The sequence below is a fragment of the Hippocampus comes genome, unplaced genomic scaffold (assembly GCF_001891065.2).
Source record: "Hippocampus comes isolate QL1 unplaced genomic scaffold, H_comes_QL1_v1.1 scaffold86, whole genome shotgun sequence".
Taxonomy (NCBI): Eukaryota; Metazoa; Chordata; class Actinopteri; order Syngnathiformes; family Syngnathidae; genus Hippocampus; species Hippocampus comes.
Window position 1 is genome coordinate 277295 of NW_017805882.1, and position 23184 is coordinate 300478.

General features: G+C 42.6%; 4 protein-coding genes across 7 annotated transcripts in view; all 4 read left to right on the forward strand.

Moving 5' to 3' along the window:
* Positions 1-5157, forward strand: part of LOC109527498 (procollagen galactosyltransferase 1-like) — a 22553-nt gene extending 17396 nt beyond the window's left edge. The window contains exons 6-12 of the mRNA XM_019889483.1: positions 1372-1491; positions 1933-2009; positions 2096-2202; positions 2564-2696; positions 2971-3098; positions 3364-3570; positions 3762-5157. Coding sequence (XP_019745042.1) covers positions 1372-1491; positions 1933-2009; positions 2096-2202; positions 2564-2696; positions 2971-3098; positions 3364-3570; positions 3762-4032 — 1043 coding nt within the window. The 3' untranslated portion in view covers positions 4033-5157. The remainder of the gene's footprint in view (positions 1-1371; positions 1492-1932; positions 2010-2095; positions 2203-2563; positions 2697-2970; positions 3099-3363; positions 3571-3761) is intronic.
* A 678-nt stretch (positions 5158-5835) lies between these two features.
* LOC109527258 (nucleoredoxin-like protein 1) lies at positions 5836-9564 on the forward strand. Its single transcript, XM_019889061.1, has 4 exons — positions 5836-6477; positions 7797-8080; positions 8168-8257; positions 8869-9564. The coding sequence occupies exons 2-4, from the start codon at positions 7845-7847 to the stop codon at positions 9209-9211; spliced, it is 669 nt and encodes a 222-aa protein (XP_019744620.1). The 5' UTR covers positions 5836-6477; positions 7797-7844; the 3' UTR covers positions 9212-9564.
* A 3037-nt stretch (positions 9565-12601) lies between these two features.
* Positions 12602-14875, forward strand: nxnl1 (nucleoredoxin like 1). Its single transcript, XM_019889075.1, has 3 exons — positions 12602-12902; positions 13973-14062; positions 14166-14875. The coding sequence occupies exons 1-3, from the start codon at positions 12664-12666 to the stop codon at positions 14494-14496; spliced, it is 660 nt and encodes a 219-aa protein (XP_019744634.1). The 5' UTR covers positions 12602-12663; the 3' UTR covers positions 14497-14875.
* A 2330-nt stretch (positions 14876-17205) lies between these two features.
* The window catches only part of LOC109527487 (adhesion G protein-coupled receptor L1), a 33981-nt gene continuing 28002 nt past the window's right edge, over positions 17206-23184 (forward strand). For all 4 annotated transcript variants that reach the window (XM_019889470.1, XM_019889472.1, XM_019889473.1 and 1 more), the window contains exon 1: positions 17206-18080. The gene's annotated coding sequence lies outside the window, so the exon portion shown is untranslated. The remainder of the gene's footprint in view (positions 18081-23184) is intronic.

Genomic DNA, 23184 nt, shown 5'->3' on the forward strand with positions numbered 1-23184 from the left:
GGTAGAAGAAATGGTCGGTGAACTGTTGGAAATACAAGTCAGTGTTCGCACGAAATATTCAGTCATTTACTCTGAAACAAAAAACAACAAAACAAAAGTCAGGAAATACATGTTGGTCTAACTGAAATTTGTTTGGGGTTAACCAAAGGCACTTTAAATGGTGGCACGTATGTGCCGATTCCATTTAACCTGAGTTTAAATGTAACTTGTCAATTGTGAACACAGCCACATTCCTGTTGTAAGAGGATGTGCACACTTTTGCATCCGTATTATCTCAGTTTATTTTTACTTCTCTTGAAAGGAGGAATTTAAACAAAAAAATCAGTGCACTTGAACAGCTTACAGGTCTCATTAATGGTGGAAAACGTTTTGAAACGATTTATCTCGGTCTATTTTTTTCCGAGCGTCACCAAAATATTGCATTTGAACATGGTTGAGTAGAAATTTAAAATCAACTATAAGCACTGTTCCTCTTGGTTCAAACAGTACTCTTTGGGGAGGAGAATAGAAATATCATGGAACATCCTGTCTCCTTTTCCAGATGATGAGAAGTGAGCATTAAAATGTTTGTCAAGGCATGCTTTAAGATTCAGCTCTTGTATGCAATCGGATTGGATTTTCCAAGTGTATCAAAGTGCATCATACATATGTTGCATGCAAATGCTCACTATTGCTATCTCCCTGAGAGGTGATTTCACCCGATCCATGTCAGCGTTTTTGTCCACAATGTATGCGCAACTTAAGGCTCCCTTGAGCAATATTGCGCGTCAGGAAGGAGAAATGCTTTGACACGGGCCGTGAGTCTGAATTCCAAACACTGGAATCTCCTCGCTAGTTGCAAAACAGATGTTCAGCTGCAGCAAAGGAAATTATGGTGACCATCTACAAAAACAAAAACAAAAATGTATGAATCGTGATTCTGATCATGTACTTTCCTCGATATATTGCATGTGCCACTTAGCATTTATACCAATACCAGAATCTGTAATATTTAATCTGTGCAATCAAATGTGCAGAAAGAGTTTCTTTGTCATGATCGGTGAATGAGGGCAACCATCTCGGCAGGGCTACTACAAGCGAACGCCAGCCTACATACCCATCAGAAAGCAGGAGCGTCTTGGGTGTTTTGCCGTACCGATGGTCCACTCGACGTACCTGGTGGACTTACGGAAGCAAGCCTCTCGTCAATTGGCGTTTTACCCGCCACACCCGGAGTACAGCTGGGCCCTCGATGATGTCATCGTCTTTGCCTACTCCGCTCGCATGGCAGGTAATATGGATGAAATGGCTTGGCGGGTGAATGTTACACGTGTGATTTATTTATTATTATTATTATTTTTTTCATCGACTGTCATCTTCTGCTGTTGTCAGACGTTCAGATGTACGTGTGCAACAAAGAAACCTACGGATACTTTCCTCTGCCTATGCGCTCCCACGCTACTTTGTTGGATGAAGCAGAGAGCTTCTTGCACACTCATCTTGAGATCATGGGTGGGTTCAACGTCAAATTGTAAAACGGGACGGCGCGTGCTTATATGAAGAGGCAACACAACACATTGTATAGCGCAGGAAAGCGGGTTTCATTTGATTTTCTCCAGTTTCCAAACATTGTCAGACAGTTCTAGAAAATAATCAGTCATGCATTAGGCAGAAAGCATGGAGTTCCTCTGAGCAACCAGTGAATGTTTTTGCTAGAGTTATCACTCCTACTGAGAAAAAAAAACATTTTGGTAACCAAAACACTGCAAAGTCATTATTTTTCAGATGCCACACGATATGTAGTCATCCACAGAGGAAGGAACACAAACAAGCCGTGAAAAATGATTGCTTTAGTTTGAACTGGGCACGGCATTTGGCGCTGCAGGCTGCAGTTTGGGAGCCTCAGATTCATTGCACATTCTCTTTGTAACCCTGTGCCATCTTCTTTGAAAGTGAAAAATCCTCCACTGGAACATTCCAGCTTCCTCACCCTTCCTCCCAAACAGCCGAGCAAGATTGGCTTTGATGAGGTACAGTCTTGCCTTTCTCACACACTCATATAAACACACAGGCCACTAGTGCACTAGTGTGAGGTTTTGCAATTGTGTGCGCACAGGTGTTTATGATAAATCTGGTGCGGAGAGCTGACCGGCGGGAGCGCATGCTCAGAACTTTGTACGAAATGGAGCTCAGCTGTAAAATTATTGCTGCTGTGGATGGCAAGTACGTTTCGTCTCCTGTGTCGTTATTTTGGCAGGCATGTTTGTAGTTGGGCTGAGAGTGGACGTACGAGCGTTTTCAAATGCCTAAATTAGCGTGACGTGAATTAGAAATTTAAAATTAGAAAAGGGCTGCTCATACAATATGAGAGTGGGTATAAATGTGCAACTATATTATGTAAACCTGCTGTCAAATAAGATCCTCAAGTATCAATTGGAAAGACATTTCATCCATTGGGTCTCATTATTTCATGCTGTTGTATCGAATGTTTACGAGCGCTTTACTCGCCGTTACAGCAATCTCATCCGTATGATGCGTTATTCCGATTGCTAAGCTCCTTGTTTATCTCGTCTCTGTTCATCAGGGCTCTGAACAAGAGTGACATTGAGTCCATGGGGATTAATATGCTGCCCGGGTACAAAGACCCATATCACGGTCGACCTCTCACCAAGGGTGAACTGGGTTGTTTCCTCTCTCATTACAACATCTGGAAGGAGGTGAGGCTTCTGTACGTCCATTCATTTAACAGTTATTACGACATCTTGCATCAGCAGTCGCAAAGAATGGTTTGTTTTTTTTCCCCAATGCTTTCCTAGTTGGGGAAACATTTTATTCTCACCAATATAGTGACATAGTCTGTAAGGTGCAGGAAAAATCATCTCACAGCTGAGAATTTTGGTTAAAACGCCCTACCTGCTGTGACTGTTACATCCAGCTTGGATATAAAAATACAAGAGAAGTGTCCAACGTTGAGTGTGTGCGTGCGTGCAGATCGTGGATCGAGGCCTGCACACTTCCTTGGTCATTGAGGACGACCTGCGCTTTGAGGTGTTCTTCAAACGCCGTCTGCAGGCGTTGCTGCAGGAGGTGACGGCACACAAGCTTGACTGGGACCTCATGTGAGTCAATGCAATGAAAAGTCAGCGTTAAAAATAGAAAGGATTATTTCTCTCTGATACAAAGAAATCCTTCCATCTGTCATCTGCTGTTTCCTCGACACCCGTGACCAGACGCTGAAATCACCGTGACTCAGTCTTTTCACATTCACAGGCAGCACAAAAATAACAGAATTCTTTTCGATCTGAATGTTTTCTCTGAAACTTGCTGGTGTGAAGAGCTGCTGTGATCGACCCGATGGTTGTCATCCTCACTTTGCTCCTGCAGTTACATTGGACGGAAGCGAATGCAGGTGGATCATCCAGAGAAGTCGGTACCAAATGTTCACAATCTGGTGGAGGCTGACTACTCATACTGGACTTTGGGCTACATGCTGTCCTTGCAAGGAGCCCAAAAGCTCCTCAAGGCTGAGCCTCTGAAAAAGATGCTTCCTGTTGATGAGTTCCTTCCTATCATGTTTGACAAACATCCTGTGTGAGTATCATACTTCTCTCGCCTGTCGGTTCATTTAAAAAATGCTTGGCTTGACTTTACAAAGTAATTTGTAGTCGTTTCACTTTGGCACGGGTCTACCTTTTTGTTTTCTAGCGCCCCCTACTTTTTGTAGGTGTGTCCATTGGAACCTTTGTCAATCTGCTTTTGTTGTCATCTTTTCCCCTTTTTAGTTTAGACTACATGGAGCACTTTGAGGATCGGAACCTCCGTGCGTTCTCTGCGGAGCCGCTTCTGGTGTATCCGACCCATTACACGGGAGACTCGGGCTACATCAGTGACACGGAGACCTCAGTTGTCTGGAACAATGAAACAACTAAGACCGACTGGGACAGAGCCAAGTCCAGGAAAACGCAGGAGCAGGTGGAACTCAGTCTCGAAGCACAGAACTCTGATGTGCTACAGTCTGAACTGGAGAACTGGAGTGCGCGGGATGAATTATGATGCCATCGGAGAGCACTCTGTTGCACACACTGAGCAGGTTGGCATACTTTCCAGCAGAACATATCTGCGATAGTGGGGAGGATTGTAGAAAAGACTAGCTTGATGGACACAGATCCAGTGAGACTTCCACCATCACTCGATCTTTCTCTTAAAGGAGGAGGTTCGAGTTACATTTGAACCAACTCTTGAAGAGTCACTTCAAATCGGTGTATCTTTCGTTCTTTCCGTTTTCAATTAGCAATCCAAAGTTAAAAGAATGAAAAAGGGACTTATTGTTTTATTTGTTTCTTTTAATCCAACACAAAAATTAAGTGAAAGATGTCATATACGTTTCATCACCGAAACACCCATCTTTCAAATATTTGTTTCTCTGGAACTGAGTGAAGATTACACTGAAATGGGTAACAATAACGTCATCCTCTAAATCTGTAGTATGTTTTGAGTTTTAATTTGAAACCGGAGTTGGGACAAAAAAGATTCCATATTCTCGGGTTTGGCGGTTATTTCCTTAATTTTGGGGGGCAGGGGATTAGCCAATCTGCTCCACCAATCTCATCTCCCGCTGTAGAGGTGTGAAAAAGCCAGCCACTGTCCTTTTTTGCATGATGTGAGATGACTGATAGACTTTTCATTTTTATTTGAAATGACTTCATGTGCAGTATAAAACAACCCGTTTGTATTGTTTCACAACTATTGTCTCTGGTTTACATTAAAACAAGATTGAAACATTGAAGGCGTATGCTGTTGGGTTTGAAAAAAAAAAATCAGGTTTTCTGAAAATCGGGGATCGGTGATCGGCCAAAAACTTGTGATCGGTACAGCCCAACTCTTGATTGATGTCGATCAATTCAAGTTGTCTCCAGCATGTTTGTTCGGAGTTTCCACTATCACAACCAGGTGTTGTTTTCCTCTGCTGTGATGGGTTCAAAGACCAATGACTGTAAAATGATCATGTAACGTAGCAGAACAAAATGCATGTATGATATCAAATAGATTGACACCTGGTGCTCAATTTGACAGCTCAGTTGCTTTATTTATTATCCACGTATAACATTACTTCAAGTTCTTTTGTCACTAGTGAATGTATGTACTGTATGTCCTTTTGTATTAAATATCTAACACAACCATGCTTTCGTTTTTTTTCCTCACTACTGTTTTAATGAAGCTCAATTAATGCACATTGTTTGAAAATCAAAGCATAGATACGTTTCTTAATGTGTGTCAGTTGTGTGCAAATTCTGCTTTTTTTTTTGGGATGTGAGAATATTTGATGCACTCGAGTCATGCTGATATTTTCTTTGTGGTATTTGAAGGTGGCCCTCCATCAAACCGTCTCCGTTGGGATAATGGCAGTATGATCTGCACGGGGTAGAGGAATCTCTTTTAATTAGTGCCTGCTGGTGCATGGCTGCGAGCACACAGGTGACTGCATGCTGCAGTCGGCCTCCATTACTTCTCATCATCCGCCGCGCTTCTAGTCAGAGGCTCCTATAGTCACTGTTCACTTGTGATTTATGACTGTGCAAGCTCCTCTACGCGCTCACAATATTTGAGTTTGTCAGCGAACAAAATGGCTGGAGTCTACAACCTATTGGGGGCGTTTTGTGTTCCCTGTGTGTGTTTACGCATCCGTGTGCAGCTGCAGAGGTTTGTGTGAGCCAGACTAATCCTATTAGATCTCTCTCTTTCTCTCTCTCTCTCTCTCTCTCTCTCTCTCTCTCTCTCTCTCTCTCTCTCTCTCTCTCTCTCGTCCCCCCCACCTCTATATTTACCTCACCCCTTTCGCTGAGATTAACGCAGGTTCTTTTTCTGCAAAAGGCCCCACCGATCAATAGTCACTTTTCAGCGGTGGCACTGGCTGAGGTTTAAAAGAACTGCACCATAAAATAGTGATCCACTTACTCAGCTTCGCATCGTGCCTGTCACATCATCTTGATAACAGGGTGCAAAAACAATCAGTTATGCTCGGAGGGATAAATGACTGACATTGATAATTAGTGAAACACAGTCAGTGGAGATTGTATCTCATTCAACGTTCAATTGTCTATTCTGGCCTGTTTTTTTTTTTTTTTTAATCTTCACTCTGCCATCCAGTTCATCCAATTTCTTCATCCTGGTTGTCCTCCCTTCTTCTGTTGAAGTAATAAGATTGTCACTCCTGAGCCGCCGTTTTTAGGGCCTGCACGATGACCTCTGCTCTGCTAAATGACTGCATGGACACACCCACTGTAACACATTCGTAATCTCCATCTGTAAATCCTGTTGTCGCTTAAATTCAAAGCGCTAAGTGAAGAGACGAGGCAGTGAAGGTGCCAGTGAAAGGGAACAATAATCATGAAGTGAAGTGAAACAGAACAAGGCCAAGGAGGAGAGTCAACAAATCAAAGATGAACACAAAGGCTCGGAGGAGAAAGTTGGGATATATTTGACACAAGGAGTTTCAAGGTGAGGTAAATTGCTTGTGCTGTATTCAGCTGTCACCACACGTACAAAGATTGATCGCCTATTAAATTAGCTATTAACTAAACAAGACAGTGGCGCTCGTATGTCAGACCAGGATCGGTGAGCTTCAAAAAGTGAACCGGATGATTGCAAAATTACTTTTTCAAATGTAGGGTTTAAGCTCTGACCTCTCCGAGTCTTACAGTAAATCCCCTTTTCCAGGCAATGTCCAGCTTCCAACATATTTCTCCTCTATCAGCCTCGGATGTTTCAGTGTGGAGTTGTAGTCCCAAATAGATCAGCTGAAAGCCAGAGAGCCAAATCTAATTTGTGAGGTTATCACTGTCAATTCACAGCCTGCAGTGACTCCTGCGACACTCCAATACAGGCTGGCCGAGACAGATAAAGTACATTTCGGAGACGCCGGCCCCAACTTTATTTCAACATCAGACGAGTATTTCTTGTGTGGTGTCTCATCCATCTACACCATAATCCCAATTCCAAAAGGCTACCTGGGCCATGGCCTGTTATATACTGGAGAGCGTTATGTATCATAAATTTAATATATACTGTGCTGTATGCTGCAATGGCAACAATAAGTAGCATTGCATTCGATTCTTCTTTGGGGCGTTGGGGTGGCATTCAAGGAGCAGAGGAAACAATTTTACCCTTAAAGTTTTCTTAAGATAGCCTATTGATACTGAGATGCATTATGGAATTTAGATTACGTTTGTATGTTCATATTCTGAAGTGGTGTATAAGAAACATGAAAGCGCAACAATATTTTTCACTCTCTATGATGAATTGCATTTTTACAATACTGCAATGAGCCATTTTAAGAATTTGAATGTGTTTTTAAAAAAATTATAATATTGATGCTATAAAAATCCAAAATGAGTAATGAGTTACAAAGCCCTTGCTCACAATTTGTTAAGTTCAGACTCCTATTGACAACCACACACAGTGTTCAGAAGAGAAACTCAAAGTGACTCACTACTGTATAGTATATGGTAATTATTTAGTTTATATTCCTTTGCTTGATTTCTTGCAGCTCACTGGAGCTTTATAAAGTGTTAGAAAATGAATGAGTAACCAATGGCGAAGCCTTTTTCAATTTGTGTTTTTTTCGGTGGGCACCAGTGTCCACTATGTGTATGTTGTTGTTGATGTTATGGGAATTCTGTATCTGGACTCAAATCCGACATAATGACTTTATATAACATGACACTTATGTATCTAACTTTGGATATTGTCATGATAACAGGCGACATGACGCCGTGCAATACATTGCAACTATAGCAATAAATTTGCTCTCCCCACAGAGAGATCTTCTGCCCGTCATTTCATCCCCTCTCTGCTTGTGTTCCATCATGGTGGACTTTTTCCTCAACCGAGTTCTGGTGGAGAACAACTGGGACCAGGATGAGCTCAACACTGAGCGGGAAATTACTGGCATTCTGGAAAACCGGATCCTCATGCTGCTCTTTGCATGCGCAGAGTGCGACAAATGCTGGGAGTTTGTGCCCGTTCTCAACGACTTTTTTAAACGACTGAAAGACCCAGCTTACATTGAATATCCCAGATTGCTGGCGCTCATTTACATCAGGTATCTGCCAGCATCTTTGCTTGTTTATATGTCACCACACAAGATGAACTCATATGTATTCACTTGATTACTTCCATCTCTTTGCAGCTTGGACCAATCAGAGGAGCAGCAGGGAAGATTTCTTAAAGAGATGCACAAAAAGGTTCTGTTTTTGGCCTTTGAGGACCCGTACAGGAAGTAAGTAGAGGGTGGGTGTTGGGGTTCGGGGAGTTGGAGAGGAGAATCTTATTTTTGAATATTTACACATGTTGAACTTTTATATATTTTTTGGGCTGTGTTCAGAATCATTTGCTCATTCCTTGCTCCCTTTTTACTGTACACTATCGGGATTTTTATACTGTGGACTTTCTAATTGACTCATCAGTCAAATGAGAGTAGATTTCCAACACTAATAGGGGATGCACAATTACAACATACCGGAACAATGCCAACTGGTTTACTTTTGGAATTCTATAATTAAATAATTAGAACATAAATAAAATATAAATGATCTATCTGCTAGCTAGCTAGCTAGCTTGATTACCAGTTACGGTAGCTAGCTAGCGACCTAGATTGATAGATAGTTTGAGAGGTAGACAAATCGCGACAAACCATGTGTATAATAATTCTAATATTCATTTACTATATAAGGGAAAACGCATACCAAATGTGCATGCGAACTGCACAACAAAATGTCAAACTCGCCATATGGGGAACTGTATTTTGGATGGGGAATGAATGGTAGTGATGTTGATTGTGATTGACCGTGATGACTGTGATTGTGGTGTTAAAAATACACATATGTTTAGGGAACTCCAGGCCAAGTTCAAGGTGAAAGATGTCCCGACCGTGGTGGTCCTTCGTCCAGATGGCTCCGTCCTGTCTCAGAATGCTGTACAGGACATTTATCAGTTTGGTTCTGAATGTTTCCGCAACTGGCAAGAATCATCAGAGCTGATTGAAAGAAGCTTCATGCTCAACGAGGAGTTTGACAACCTGAATATGCGCAGCGCCACCGACCCCGTGAGGAGGCTCAAATATAAGACGGAGGAGGACAAGAGGAAAAAAAGATGGTGGAGGTTGTGGGGTGGAGGGAAAGCTGGCAATGAAGAAAGTGAAATTGTGGAATACAAAGAGAGAGGAGGGCTTTAAAGGAACACGGAGACGACAAAAGGAAGGACCGAAGAGAAGTGTGTGTTCTCTCTAGAGAAGGCAAAGCTTATCCAGGATTCTCCTTTTTATTTGTACTCCTTAAAAACAACACCAATCCATACGATTATTGAGAAATGTCCAACAAAAGATGGTTGCAGTGAAAGGTCTGCTTTTCAAGAGTCCACAGTTGCCATTTTGAGCTGATATTGTTCTCCGGTGTGTCACACTTTGAAGGGACTACCAGGAGTGCTGCTGGAAAATTGGGTCTCTGCCTAAAATAATCACTTTGGGCCCCATCATTTCAAATGGTGCAAGCTGAAAATATTATTTCCCGAGGGCCTTGTCAGTGGCGGACCCGTAGAATCATCATCACTTCCAAATATGGGTGTATTAGAAATGAGCTTCTTTTACATGATACATTTCTGTACATTAAAGCAGTAATTGCCAACCAGTGTACCGCGGCACATTAGTGTACTGTTCGAGATCTGATGTGCCAGGGGAAATTATCCAATTTCAGATAATTGGTGGGAATTCTTAGTTTTTTGCTACAAATAATGTATTTGGTTTATCTAGCTATGGTAGTGACATAGTGTATAGATAGCCACTAGATAGCAGAAGGTACATAATTAACCTATATACCCATTTATTGTTTGGTGATGTGCTGTGAAATTATTTCTATTGTGCCATGACCCCGTAAAGGTTGAGACACATTGTTTTAAAGGTACTAAAAGTACTTTCACAGCATTAACTTATCATGAACATCTTATCCACACTGTATCAGGAGTTCCTGGAGGTGAACCGACAAGCTGAAGCACACTTAAACCTGAGCCTGCAGTTCGACTGACAAACACAATAGTTCACCCAGTCATAATATTAGAATTCCCTCTGATAGTCACTTTTGTGTACTCAGATGCATACGGTTTCCAATAAATATATCTTTCTGCTGCAGTGCTACTTGTGTGTATCATGACAACGGAGGTTGGTGTGTTTCTTCTGAGCCCTTCAACTGATTTTTGGCTCCCTTCTTCACCATCAGTTTGATTTTCTGACTTAGTAATTGACCACTGACAATATGCTGCTCGCTGGTATGGCTGTGTTTGTTTCAGCTTGAGCTACCGTTCGCTCACAAAGTCGGCTCAAGCCTAAGAGTGTGTACGGCTTGTAAGTTGTAGATTGAGCAGGAAAGCGCTGATGCTACGATCGGAGGTTTGACTCCATCACGCACTAAAAAGGACTTACTGTTGTTATTGTTGGTAGAGTGCAGTGTTATATGATGAGTCAAATATACAAAGTGCACCTTTAAGAATGTATTGTAGATGCTGTTCTGAAGTACGAAAGTTTCAACTTGAATATGAACAGAGCGGGCCAAAGTCTATGTCGTGTCCTAACCAAAAGCTGATTTTGCAGCCCTATATTCCTGCCAAGAATATTGATCACTGATCATTCATTGTGATAGTATACAAAAAAAAGTATAAAATTCATCTTTATGAATGGACAGTTGATTTACACAATATTCCAAGTGTTCAAACACAATGTGGAAAACTAGTGATTATGAAGATCTAAAAAATTACAAAGGCAAGGACAACAAAAAAGTGGACTTATTGAAAAAATAAATACATTACCTTTAACCTTTACCATTTGACTTTTTATGTTACTCTCTTCTTTTTTTCTACAAGTCCAAAAAACAAAAAAATAATACTCAGATAAAGACCCTGTAATTTTTTTTCTTTCTACCTACATGTATATAGAAAGAAATAAGTGATGAAAAAGACGCCCAAAAATCGAATACCAATTTTGAACTTAATTGTTGCAATGAAGAAACATTTCATTCCATTTCTGTTGATACATTTTGGGGAGGGCTAAAAACAAGCCGAAGTGCATCCTTGCTGGCTGGCATGACTTGGCCCTCCCACACTACCGTATATACTGAGTACTGAGCACCATCATTCAAATGATCAGCTCATCAATAAGCTCTGTAGAGCCCTGAAGGGATCCTGAACAATTGAATCAGGTGTGTTGGAGGATAGGCTCTCGAGGAACCGGAGTTCCCTACCTCTGCACGAGTGGTCTGCACTAGTCTGCTGCAATTCAAGTTACATGGTTATAATAACTTGGCCCTTTTTGACTGCTACAGGGGAGCTGCACTAACAAATGCATCTTCTCTAAAGTGTAAAAGTGTGTTATTTGAGCTATAGTGTCTCTGTTTTGTGAACCTCTGCACAGGGAAAGGGGGTGTCCCATTCAGCACCCCCTTGCTCCATGTTCTGCGTATGGGTCCACACAACAGAGACACTTCAGGAAAACGTCACTGTTTGGGAGCCCACAATTTAACAAACTCATTTGCCTGTTAGTTCACAAGCTAAGAAGCAGACAACGGGGCTTGTCCAGGACATTGCCCCCTCAACCATGTTGGTGTGTGGGTCCACGAATCAGAGACACTTCAGTTCCAGGCATGTTGTATTTGATTGACAGGTGAAGGACAAGAAGGGCCCGTTTTTCGCGCATTTAGGGGCAATGGCCATCGTATTGCACAGCTGAGAGGAGAGCTCAGTTTTGGAGCCTCATTTATTATTATTATTATTATTTTTATTCATTCAAATTTGTCAAACCTGTTAACAACACTGTGGATGGACTTTTTTTCACTTTACAGGGTCCTTTTTTTAACAGTTAATTGTTCTTGGTGCCTCCTTTTACTGTTGTTATTTTTGTGGTATGATTGAGTACTCAAGTTGGATGATACAAAACAACGAATTACTTTTGCTTTGGGTGAATGTTAATGTTTTTGGGGCTGGTGCATGTTTGGGTCTTGCTGGTTTGCATTCTATGCTTGTGTGTAACCCCCCCCCACCCCTCACAACACACACACACACACACACACACACACACACACACACACACACACACACACACACACACACGACTACAAGCGTATATCTACACCACACTCATGCGCACACATTGTGCCCCTTTGTCCCCTTATCTCACCCCACCCTTCCAGACACAAGAGAGGAGGTGGAGCGCAGACAGACATGCAAAAAGGAAATAGGAGTGAACAGCAATCAAGGTGAGGAGACACAGTTGGTGAGAGAAGGTGATTTGAAGAGACAAATTTGATCATGATTCAAGTACAACTCGAAAGCGGAGATAAGGGTGCGGGGCGTAGTCTGTTCCCTTTTTGGATTTGCTAGTGTGAGATAGAGGTACGCAAGAATGAGGATTATCAGATTTAACAGCTAGCGAGATGTGCTCGTGTGATTAATGGGAGCGGTATGAGAATGACAGCGAGGAGACTCATTAGTTCATTTCAAAGACCGGCATTGATCTATAAACCACAGCCACCTGTCGCTGCATTTCCCCTTTGCCTTGTGCTGTGTTGAATTCTTTTCATGTTACTAATAAAGCAAACACCCATACATTTTCTATAGCTTCAACGCACCGTCCCGAGACAGTTCATGATGGTGGACCTGTTCGTCGATCGGGTCCTGGTGAAGAATAACAGAGACCAGGATGAGCTGGACACTGAACATGAGATTGCCATTCGCCTGCAGAACCGCATCCTGATGCTTTTCTTTGCTTCTACTGCATGTGACAGATGTCGACAGTTTGCACCCAAACTCAGTGACTTCTTCACACGCTTGACAGATGAGTTCTATGTGGATCGCTCTGCTCAGCTGGTCCTCCTGTACATCAGGTACAGCATACACAGACTGTACAAGATTGCCAACCCCCATGAGCGTGCACAACAGTTCATTACCATAAGATACATTCAAGACGGTGGTATGCATAGATCACATACAATAACCCCACTGTATGCTTGCAAAGGGAAAATTATGAATGTTGCTGATCTCCCTATTTGCCAATTGACAAGTGACATTTGACATCTGTTTTCTTCCTCTCCTTGAGCATACTGTACATGTGTGCATTTGCAAGGCTTCATAACTAGAAATCCATCCATCCCTCTTTCTGTACTGTGTGTCCTCATCAGTGTCTCACCTGAGTTGGAGCTCCGGTTCCTCGAGAGCCATATCCTCCTGCCTGTTTTAGATCCCTCTCAACTTCAACACTCCAGATTCAAATGATTAGTTAATCAGCAAGCTCTTCGGAAGTGTGATAATGTTCCTGATCATTTGAATCTGGTGTGTTGAAGGAGGGAAAAAAAAAAAACATACATAATCTGGGCCCTTGAAGACTGGAAATAGTGACCCTTGATGGAGACTGACATACGCAGTCCACGCAGGAGAGGCCTCCAGCCATCCTTCCATTTAATCAATCAATCAATCAATCAATCAATCGATCAATCAATCAATCAATCAATCAATCAATCAATCAATCAATCAGCCAACCGGCCACAATTACATCCTTACATGCATTTTCTATACCGCTTGTCCTGTTCGGGGTCACGGAGACCTGAAGCCTATCCTAGCTGACTTTGTTCAAAGGCAGACTACACCCTGGACTGGCTGCCAGTCAAATGCAAGACACATACTGTGACGAACAACTATTGACACTCACACCATCACGGCCATGACATTTGACAACTGATTTTCTTCCCTAGTGTCTCACTTCCAGGGGGGCAGAGTGGCAAATGAACACACGCTGCCTGGAGTGAATAATACCGCACACGACACCATCAATGACTTCCATCCACCAAGTCACCCATCAAATTATTTATCTCCCATCGGTCATTTTCTTCCTGCATACATTTATTAATGTATTTAGATGACTTCATGAACAAAGACGTTTTTTTGTGTAACATGTAAGTTTGGACCAATCGGAAGAACTTCAGTCGGACTTCCTCAAACAGCTGCCCAAAAAGTGCCTGTTCCTCGCCTATGAGGACCCCTACAGGAGGTGCGTGGTACAAGCTGCCTACACATCCTGCTGGTTAAGACGATTATAATACAGTATATAAACATGCTCAGCTGGCTAAATCGACATTGACTCGTGTCCACAGGGAGCTGGAGGAAATGTTTAACATCAAGGAGCTTCCCACAGTAGTGGTCCTACGTCCCAATTGCTCTGTCCTCACCCCAAACGCAGTAGATGAGATCATCCGCCTCGGTCCGGCCTGCTACCGCAACTGGCAGGAAGCGGCAGAGCTCATCGACAGGAACTTCATGATCACTGAGGACTTTCAAGAGAAGTCCATATGTAGCTTCACTGACCCCGTGAGAAGACACAAGTACAAGGTGGAGGACGAGAAGAAAAGGAACAAGAAAAAAATGCCGGGTGTAGTTGGAGATCATGCAAATGTGGATGGACAGGGAGGATGGTCACCATGGTGATGAGGACAATACCAACAAAATATTGAGTGAGAATATTTCTGAAAAGCTGCCGCTTTTGTCAGATTTATGGTCTTTCAGAAGGATGATAGAAAAAATAAACTTTGAGTCTATCATTCTACAATTTATTGTAGTCAGCCACAGTATTACCATCAGATCAGCTGATGTCTTTTCGGAGAAATTGGTCAAGACCAAGTTTGCATTATGGACAATAATTTCCCTGTATGCCCTGATGCATCATTATAATTGTCGACAAATGGACACAAAACTGTGTCGCGTGCAGTGTGTAATTTGAGATAAAATTGCATTGAATTCTTTCACTGGCGAAATGGATTGTTTCCGGTGTAGCGTAATTAAAAATAAAGACATTCTGGCTATATTGCTTTGTCCACATTTTTATTCATGATTGTATTGTGCCCCTGCTGCAATTCATATCACCTCCCTGCAGCCTGCGGCCAAATCTCATTCCATTGTGAATTCAACCAAACCGCAGGTAAAATGGAGTCTCTGGAATTGCATTATATCCGTGTTTCCCCAACCCTTATTTACATGAGAAAAATCTAATGGCACATGGCGAAAAAGAAATGTCACAAAAAATAAGAATACTGTAGTAAAAGAATGAACCTGATCTAGATCGTAGGGAGACGTGAGCTTCTCTGTTGTAAGAATAGCAACAGGTGGAAACAAGGTTTGTGGTGCCTTCTGCTGTAGATGTATTGTGAGGTTTAGCGGATCAGAATATGGATGGATGGATGAACATTTGAGAATCAGGTCTTTACGCATTTTGATCGTGAGGTTTCCCATGCTCAAATTTGGCCCGATTGTTCGTGTATCCTGCTCGGGCTCGCTCATGTCGTATTACAGTAGTTCCAAAGCAAGGAAGGAGGACTCCAGCCACTCTGTCTTGGCATTATTGTCTGGCCTCACTACTGTGCGCTTGTAAGTGATTAAATGCTTTCTGTCAGAAGTTACAACTGGTGCCACCCACAACAACGCCCCCTCCCGCATACAAACAAACCCGTGTCTGTCCAAAGATACAGTCTTCTATTGATGTCGTCGGAATGCCGTTCTGATGAGTGTAATTACATTGCTTTCTTATTACAGAAATGGCTTGGCGCTCTCTACTAACAAGAGTGAGTATTGATTTGCGAGCTACCAATTAAAAGTAACTTAACAAACAATAAGATGAACCAACGCTAATTTGAGATTGGATGCCTTGTTGCTTGTGAGCAAAGTCTTCCCGTTGCAGGTTGTGTAGCCGTAAATGCGGAAGCGGTAAGAAGAATCAGGTTGAAGTATAAAGCGAGCCATTTGCATCATCCAATCAAAACATGTCATGTTTATTCTCAGATCTGAGACGCCGATGAATTATTCAGCGCCATTAGGATAATTTTGTCGGTGAATGTTGTGCTTGTATGTTTAGCCGATGGAGTCTGGCTCCTCTTTTTGGGCTGCACAAGAGGCAATCAGGCTTACTCTGAGTCTCTTGTCTGTGACTTTCACATAATTAGTGATTTCCTTTGAATGTGACACATCTTCCTTCATGCTCAGGACTTCATGTTTCCACACCAATGATGATGGTGATGATGCAGTGGTGCTTTTATGTGATCCGACAGGATCTTCACATTGCTTTGCAACAGTTCTTGATCTCTCAATTCTGAAATGTTTTTCACCTTCCTCTCACTTCTGAGGATCGCTACGCTGCCATTAATGCCTGCGTGTTGTAATCATGATTGCAGGAAACTAAAATATGTGTGCAAAGGCAAGAGTCACAGGGTGAATTGCCCTCATTTCCATCCTTGAAACCATCTGTGATTGTTGCTTTTACACCATTGATGAGTGCAAACACAATGCCCCTCACCTCTTAGCAATGTTGTTGCCATCTGAGGAAGGCGGTGGGGTCTTTGTAGTTTTAACTATTGGTTTATTGATTGGAATAAGGGCAGCGCAGTAACTAGTGGTTAGCACGTATTCCTCACAATTGTGAGGTCCTGAGTTTGAAGCTCCTGATGAAGATGGCAGAATGATATTGAAACTATCCACCCATCCATCCATATTCTGATCAGCTTATCCTCACAAGGGTCACAGTGCGTGCTGGAGCCTATCCCAGCTGTTTTCGGACCTTGACGAACCCTGAAGGGAACTCAACATTCGCTACCTTCGCTCACACTCGCGACCACGGAGGACAAACTTGGTTAGGGGGTAGAACTGCTACAGTAGTAAAAGGCTATCGGGTTACTGTGCTGCCATATATTGTTATTGCTCATAATGGTGGCACTTGGAGAGCCAATGATTATTTGAGCTGGTATTGGGTGGAACAGATTATAGAACCACTGCAGCAGACGTCCCTGGTAGATAGCAAAATGGTTTAATGATGACGAAATACATGTTTCATAACCTCTGAAATAGCAACAAATCATTCCCTAAAACTCGTTCTGTTTTTCATGACGATTTATTGGATACACAGCTTGTTGCTTGGTCAAACAGACCTTATAGAACATGATGGAAGCATCCACTCCCCATGTACTGGGCGCACACGCGCGCACGCGCGCACACACACACACACACACACACACACACACACACACACACACACACACACACACACACACACAAGCGCACTTACCCGACACGCGCGCACACACACACACACACACACACACACACACAGACAGACACACACGCGCACACACTCACACAAGCGCGCGCGCGGAAATACACGCGCACGACCACAGGCAGGCGTTGCACGCTCCCGAGCACAGAACGCGCAACAAGCGGACCAGCGGATGAAGCGAGAGCGCGCACTCGGAGAACAGAGGACGGACGCAAGGCGATGCCAGAAGCGGGAAAACATAGCTTCTGACGGTCCAGCTGTTAATGTATCTGGGTGTGTGTGTGTATGTGTTTTTAGAAACGCAGGAGCGTTTAATTTGACGAAATTGGCACATTTTGTTTTTTTTTAAATAGAAAGCATACGGCATCCGCCCTTGGTGTCGCGACTGAACACAATTCGTCGTGATGATGCCTTTTCACTTCGACGCGATTTGGCGATAAGTGCAAAGAAGAATGTGTTGCAACAATGTCGGAGGAAGATGCGCAGTCATGACAACAACAACAACGGGCTTCGGTGAAGTGTAGACGTCGAAAGAGGTCCGCACGCGGTCTGCGGCTCACGTTTATCTTTGGTCGTCTATTTTCTTCCCGCAAAGCCGATCGGACCTATCTACAACAAGGCCAACAGCCCGTGACGTCCGTGGCCATGAACGCCGTGGGAATGAGGGTACCAACGTGACGCACAGTGCAGCGGAGAGTCGGGGACGTCATCGAGTGGACGGAGGTCCAGCAGAGAGCCCTCATTACTGGAGGAGGGAGGAAGAGGAGGAGGAGGAGGAGGCGGGGGCGCCCAGTTGTTGTTGGACCCCTAATGACTGCTTCACTGTCTGCTGTATCACCCGCCATCACCACTGCCAAGAAGAGGGCATTGGTTTTCATGTAACGGGCAGTGTAGTGGAGGGAGCAGAGAAGCAGGAGGATGGAGACGCAGTGAGCGAGGAGGAGGAGGAGAAGAAGGAGGAGGAGGATTGACGGTAAGATATGGACAGAAGATGTCAGGATGCACCCCGCCCCGCTCTCTGTACCCCCCCCCCCCCTTCTACACATGCACATGTACGGAGATCGATGCAATGGCATGACAGCAGAGGTTTATCTGCCCGCTCATAAAAATATACACCATTGCTCTTTCAGGGCTTGTGTTGAAAAAGTCTCGATGCATTTTATACCCTTGCCGTCATGGGCAGACGGTTTAATTTATGTCCAGGCTCCCTAACAGCCTGAATAGCATTTGCGATAGCAGACTAAACACTCCAATATCAACAAATACAAATAAAAAAAAGTTGATTATACAGTATATGCAGTATATTTCATTTTGGGGTACCCACAGACATGTCTTAGGGAACCCCGAGAGCATCTAACCTTACATTCCAAAACTGATGTCGATTATATTAGTTTTGATTGTACAGGGATGGACTCCATAGCACCTCCATTTGTGACCCGTTTTTCAGCAAGGCAAGCCATTAGATGGGTGTGATGTGATGCCCAGCTTGGCTACCATGAAGCTCCATGGGTCAGTAGTAAGCAAGTGTGAGATGAGCGGTGAAATATTCATGTTCATGTGATAAGTGTCCCAAAGGCTTTTCCAGATAGAGATGTCTCAGCGTGTCCCACCAAAGGGGCACATTGTGAGCATGATCCAAATGCAGCTTCTCAGCAACGTCTCAAAACCTCATTGCATATGCACCGTTCGATCTGTGACGACTGGTTTGGCCAATTCACTGTAAATTTGAACACCGCGCGAGAAAAAGATTAGCATCGAGTGATAGAGTGTTCGGACTGAATGAGAGCTCATGTCAATTTCAGAGAGGTGTGGGTCAGCAGAGGAGGCTGGGCAAGCATGCATGGCAGTGGATGGAGGGAGGCAGATGAGTAAAGGATGAAAGGATGGAGGAGAGAGGGGCAAGGGGGAGAGATGCTCCGTGGCTGACAGGATGTCTGCTCTTGTGTCAGCCTGCATTTTATCTGCATGTGTAACCTTCACCGTGTGCATGTGAAGGTAATGAACTATAGCATATATATTTACCAGCTGGCCACAACATCATGACCACTTGCACAATCTAATTAGATTCAAACAGAAGCGCTGTATCAAACAGTCTGTCTTTGCAAAGATAATAATGCTCCGATTTGAAGGACTATTAATTTAAACCTTAATTGCATTTGTGCGATTAGAATTTCCTGTAGTTGAACCAAAATTGATAATGCTGTGTGTGTGTGTGTGTGTGTGTGTGTGTGTGTGTGTGTGTGTGTGTGTGTGTGTGCAAGAGAAAACAAAATGTAATCAGGTGTGCTTTCAAGTACGGGTAATTTATATCGACACCCAAGGGGCAAAAGAAAGAGAATTGATTTGTTTTAATCCAGGCACACACACAACCCATGCATTTGGAATGGGTTCTTTTTTGTTGTAGTCGATTAGAAGAATGTACCATATTTGTTCCAAGTCCGTTTGGACATATTCCACTAAAGACTCCTCGAAAGACTGCATCATACTGAGAGTTGTGTCTTTTGGCTCTCTTGTCATGAAAATGATCACCAAAAGGTCCCGCACACGCCAACAATGTCTAAATGCTTTTAAAAAAATGTATAGCAGCTAGTTACTGGCTAATGCTGGAAACTTACATCAACAGTATTGATCCTTGTTCATCTTTTCTCATGTGTCGCAAAAAGCCCAGATGAGTGTTAATCATGAATATGTAAATCAGTAATCTTATAGAAAAACACAACAAGCATGCACCAGTGCTACGTACATCATCTGGAACAGTTCCGAATCCAAATTTACGGTACCTGACACAGATGACATGCACATGAACACATAAAAATAAATAAATTAAAAAAAAAAAAAAACATGATGCTCCCCAGAGATTCTGTTCCTCCCTCCTATTCTGTTCCTCCCTCCTATGTACGTGTGCAGGTTGTTGCAGATGTGTTTTGCTCTACTCAATGTTGCCTATATAGCACTGCAGACTAACTTTTGGACTGGTCGCACTGGTGCGACCAGCCACCATATTTGCTGATGTATAGTCGTCTAAATTGGTATACCATCGTTTTGTATCATGTAAAGATTGACAGTGACGGAAGATATATTTGCAAAATATCTTACTGGAACAACGACCGTGCTTGCACCAAGCCGCAGATGACAAAACAGAGTAGTTAAGATGAAAAAAAGGAAACGATACCATGGAAATTACTGAAAAGAAGAAAAAAAAACAGTGAAATTGATTATAATGAGTAAAATAGCAAAGTGACTTCACCCCTCTCATTCTTCTCGATATATGTCAGCTGTTATAGATTGATAGAAAGCTCTTTATATTGACTGCATCGAGGGACTTTTTTCCTGTTTTAGTTTGAAATGTATGACTGTATTTGTATGCACCTCGTATATCGCCGAATGCGAGAGATGGCCATGTTTAATGTCATGTTCCCATTAAGAAGACCCTATCTGTTTGTACCACTAAAGTTCAGTTTATTATAAAGGGTAATACAAATATTTATTCACAAGCATCTGCCTGTTATGCGGCACGAGTGATCCAAGTGATCAGCCTGCAAAATGAACTCACAGAATTCAAAGGTAGCGATTATTTTATAGTTGGAGACCGAACCGCCTTTATACATATTGTGTTTTATAACAGTAGTACCCAACAATATTTATTATTCCACCTTTACCACGAAAAATAGACGAGAGCACAGTCCCGGTGAATGACAGCGAGGTGAGTGGGAAGCTGTCCTTTACTATAGCAAGTAGTGCTAGTTAGGTGGTCATTAACGTAGCAAAGTAAACATCCAGATGTGGATATTTATTTAATTTGTACAGGAAAAATTTACCGTGACTCACGTTCCATGAAGGTGGATATATCTGTCGGAGCGTTTAAACATGCACTCACGCTGTGCAATCGGATGACATTTTTACCAGCACACGGTGAAAAAATGGCCGCATTTGCGAGCATAATGGTCGCAGCGTCGAGCCCTGCTTTAAGTTTTGCTTGACCAAACAATCAGAGGGCGTAAAAATGCTGTCGTTCGAGAAACAGTCGCGTTGTTTATAAAGTGCAAGTTACATTTGTCAGCATTCGTGATTCTGAAGGCTCTTGGCAGATTACATTGACAGTGCATCACATAGGAGGCTGAAATATGATTACATGAAAAAAAAATGTAGTATCGACGGGAAGCCGAAAAAGGCTACGAAAGGAAGAGAACACTCGAGAATGAAGAGAATACAGATCTTACAATTGAAATTTGATTGTTGCTTCGAACGGCCGGACAATATCAAACTGGTGAAGAGGTAATGAGGGCCTTTTGTCATCAATGTTGCTGATTGTGCAGTCGGACTTGACACTGTCCAGCATCAATGTGAAGCCCGACCGTCACGGTGAAGAATGTCTGACAAGAGTGCAACGTTTGAGTATCTCCTTCCACTGGCACATTTCATACAATGTGGTACTGTCCCTTTAAGTGTGAACATGTCAAACCCGTGTCCCGTGAATGCTCTGGTGAACATGTGACATCAAATGTTCTCAAAGGGAGAAGTACATCATTCACAGTGTGACGCTCCTCCAGTTAAGAATAACACCAGCGGGTTCGTAACGATGTTTATGAATGACAGTGTTAATTAGGAAAGCTGAGAGCATGATTTATGGCTTGATAAATAGAGATGAGTGGACTCCAGGGCTCGAAAGCAGGTCTTGTGTCCGTCAGTTGAACTCGAAAAAGCAATCATATTGTATATTTACACGTGAAGGATTTTTTGTTGTTGTTGTTGTTGTTTTTTTTTAATGTAAAGGCAGAAGATGGCATGTTCACTACGGTTTGTACTTTCGTCCAGAAAAATGAGGTCAGCCTCAGATTATAGAGTCCTTTTATATGCTATGTATGGTGATCTTTGAGCAGTGGTATTTTTTTCAAGACACTGCCTCCATTTGATAGGAGACGCTTTCTTTTTTTCGTCCTCACTGTATAGGCGCCACCTTTAGATTTTCTAGCTGCAGTCTGTTCCACCTGCCAGCAAACAAGCGCTAAACTGAACCTGCTCATCTTAGCTCTTCTCTGTCATATGTTGCCGTCGATAACCATGTTGCAGGGACACTCATCGATTGCAATGACGTTTTGTTCAACTATTCTGTTCTTTTGCGAAGATTTCATGCTGTGATATTTTGCTGTGATATTTTGCGGCGCTTCGCTGCAACAACATACACTGATGCACAAACCCTAACCAGCATGTGTTTAGAAGACACAGAAAGTTTTACTGAAACCTCACCATGTGGTGGTAAGAAAAACGTTGCTGAACAATATCCTCCATGCATATTAGGGCTCATTTTTATGGGTCCTGTGTTTCATGGAAAATGAATAATTAACTAACCCTGAGATATTTGGCTTGCTTCAGTGTCTTGCACTGAAAAATATGGTGGTGAATTTACTCAATTTTATTTCCTCAAGTGGTTGCACGAAATAAAATCATAAGGATCCAGATATAAAGTCTACATTTTTAAGTAGACTATATAGCTATCCAGATCCAGAAATAACATTGAGTCAATGCAACACACCATTTCCAGTGTGTACACTTCTAGATTTTGCATAAAGGTTCTGATCCAGCACAATATTTTGCATCTTTTTCCTTTTGAATCCAGACATGATACTGTAGTTATTATTTTCGGCATGTTATTATACTCCATGCAGATTGTCAATTCTGAACATCTTCTCATTTGATGCCTATTAATTTCCGCTACTGTGTTTTATAAATGGACAGAGTTCAAATAAAAAAATGGATAAACTCAGGCGCAATATTGTAAATCCTGGAGATGTTCAGATACCGAGAAAGCGCCATGAGTCACTGGAACGCAGTGTGCTGTTATCTCAGAGGATGCTTGCCGGGGGTAGGATTACAAGCTTGATGAATATGTGAGGAACCTTATCAACATTTAATCAACTTTCTAGCTGCCTTGAGACGATATGTTATTCTTCAGGTGAAAGAAAATCTACCTCAGTTTTCTCTTCACAAAGCATCTGTCTCTTGACACATGTAGGACAAATAAACTGCTACGGTTTTCATCACCAGTTTAGCATTCATGCAGCTGGATTCTATTTGTT